Source organism: Metarhizium album (assembly GCF_000804445.1).
Source record: "Metarhizium album ARSEF 1941 chromosome Unknown scaffold_79, whole genome shotgun sequence".
Taxonomy (NCBI): domain Eukaryota; kingdom Fungi; phylum Ascomycota; class Sordariomycetes; order Hypocreales; family Clavicipitaceae; genus Metarhizium; species Metarhizium album.
In genome coordinates, this window is record NW_024467653.1 from 1441 (window position 1) to 3207 (window position 1767).

Below are 1767 nucleotides of genomic sequence, written 5' to 3' on the forward strand. Positions count from 1 at the left end.
CATTCTGGCCACCGACGGTGTCCGGTCGATCTTCGACGCTGAGTGGGAATTCGATGTCTGGGAGATTTTCTCCCGACGCAGTGGCCCCGAGAAGGGCGCGGTGGATTTGCTGCCATACGGCCAAGGATCGCTCGGGCAATTGCGAACCTTCAACGCCGAAGATGCCTTTGGTTTGTAGGATACGAAGTCGGTTGTTGTGAATCAAACACCGAGAGACACCACCTCCCCAGCGATCGAGTGAGGTGTCATTGATGGTTATCTGGCGCGGGAGTTGACTGGTCCAGAAGGCATGCGCCCGATCGATCTCGCGCCATAAGTTTGGAAAAGCCGCGTCGCATTGTTTTGAATCGAATGCAATGTTTTCGGAGTGCTTGTCTGCATCATAGCGCCATTCTGTCGTATTGCCAGCTTCTGTGAATGTCTTTGACGTCGCATGAGGACGTGGCGGCGACGTTCCGGTCTTGTTCAACAAAACACACGTGTGCGAAACAATACCGCTTTGAACAATGCAGACGATGATGAGCACAGCGAGAAGTGCTCTGATCATGGGGTACGCGAGGAATTTCATTGAATGAAAATACGTGGTCGGGTGGCAAAGAATCTGGCCAAGTTGTCTGGGTGCCGTTGGTGTCGTGAGGCCACGAAGACATGAGTGGGATGGAAAGATGGATCGGCCAGGTTGTGGAATGTGGTTCTTTTGAGTTGTCAAGATGCCCAGCTCTTGGCTGCTGCAATAGTAACTTACCCCTTGTTCGCTGGAGACGTCTTCCGGCAGATCCGCGGTTTCGCGAGAAGGGATAATGTGGCGCGGGGCACCAGTTCACGAGCTCCTCTTCGATTGGCGGTGCCAACCGCTTCGCTACAGGAGCGACAAGGATATTAGACTTTCAGAGGCTTGAATAGAGTAAGTTCAGTATGTAGCCCTCCGTAGAATCTTTTGCCGCGACCCATCACTACTGGTTTCAAACAGCACGCAGAGGCGCACGTTAAGACTGCCACATATACCGGCGTCACCAATCTTTAGTATGCACAGCGACTGGAACAGGCGCTGTTTTACCAGATCACGGCAGGTGGAGGGGTCGCCTTGGAGCAGGGGGGGTCCTTTGTCACAGCTGCCTGGAAATTCTCAATGGTGCTTTGATGTAACATTAAATTAGCGTGTCGTTTCCGTCCAACGCTGGAATCAGCCTGTGCGCCGAAATGACGCCCAAGGAACCATACTTGCTGGGCCTCGTTCGTATACGTTTGGCAAATCTCAAACCTGATCCAATGAAGCACATTCAAACTGCAAAAGTCGATCGGCTGGTCGAAGGTTTCCGTAAATTTGGGTGTGGCAACGACATTGACAGACATGCAATACCTGCTTTGATGGATCGAGCCAGGTTCCGAGATGCGCTCGCCCAAGCAGGCATACAATCCTTCTCGCTTTCCGATGTCGAAGAAGGCAGCCAACCCCTGTCCCTCCCGGTTACTGAGAAGTTGGCTATACTCTACGGCGAGCATCGACTTGAAGCAGCTCGACGACATCTTCCTGCGGATAATCGTTGGTGGTTGGTGAAAGTCTACGATCGCAGTCGGTTCCACAAGATTCATGGAAACCAGACGTGATTACTGACAGATCACAGACATCTCTTCTAACGCTCTCGCAAGCGTCAAGCAGCATAATCGGCTGAAAAGTATTAGGCTCAACGGAAAAGATCTGGATTTGTTCCTACAAGAGAATGATCAGGAGGTGCTGGAGGAGGTCTGGATGAGCAATGAAAATAT

General features: G+C 51.8%; 1 protein-coding gene across 1 annotated transcript; it reads left to right on the forward strand.

The window, feature by feature from the left end:
* Positions 1–1200: 1200 nt before the first annotated feature.
* Positions 1201–1608, forward strand: MAM_08446 (uncharacterized protein; the record flags this gene model as incomplete). The annotated part of the gene is made up of 1 exon (XM_040827243.1): positions 1201–1608. One exon carries the CDS (start codon positions 1201–1203, stop codon positions 1606–1608), a length of 408 nt encoding a protein of 135 aa, XP_040674760.1.
* Positions 1609–1767: the final 159 nt, after the last annotated feature.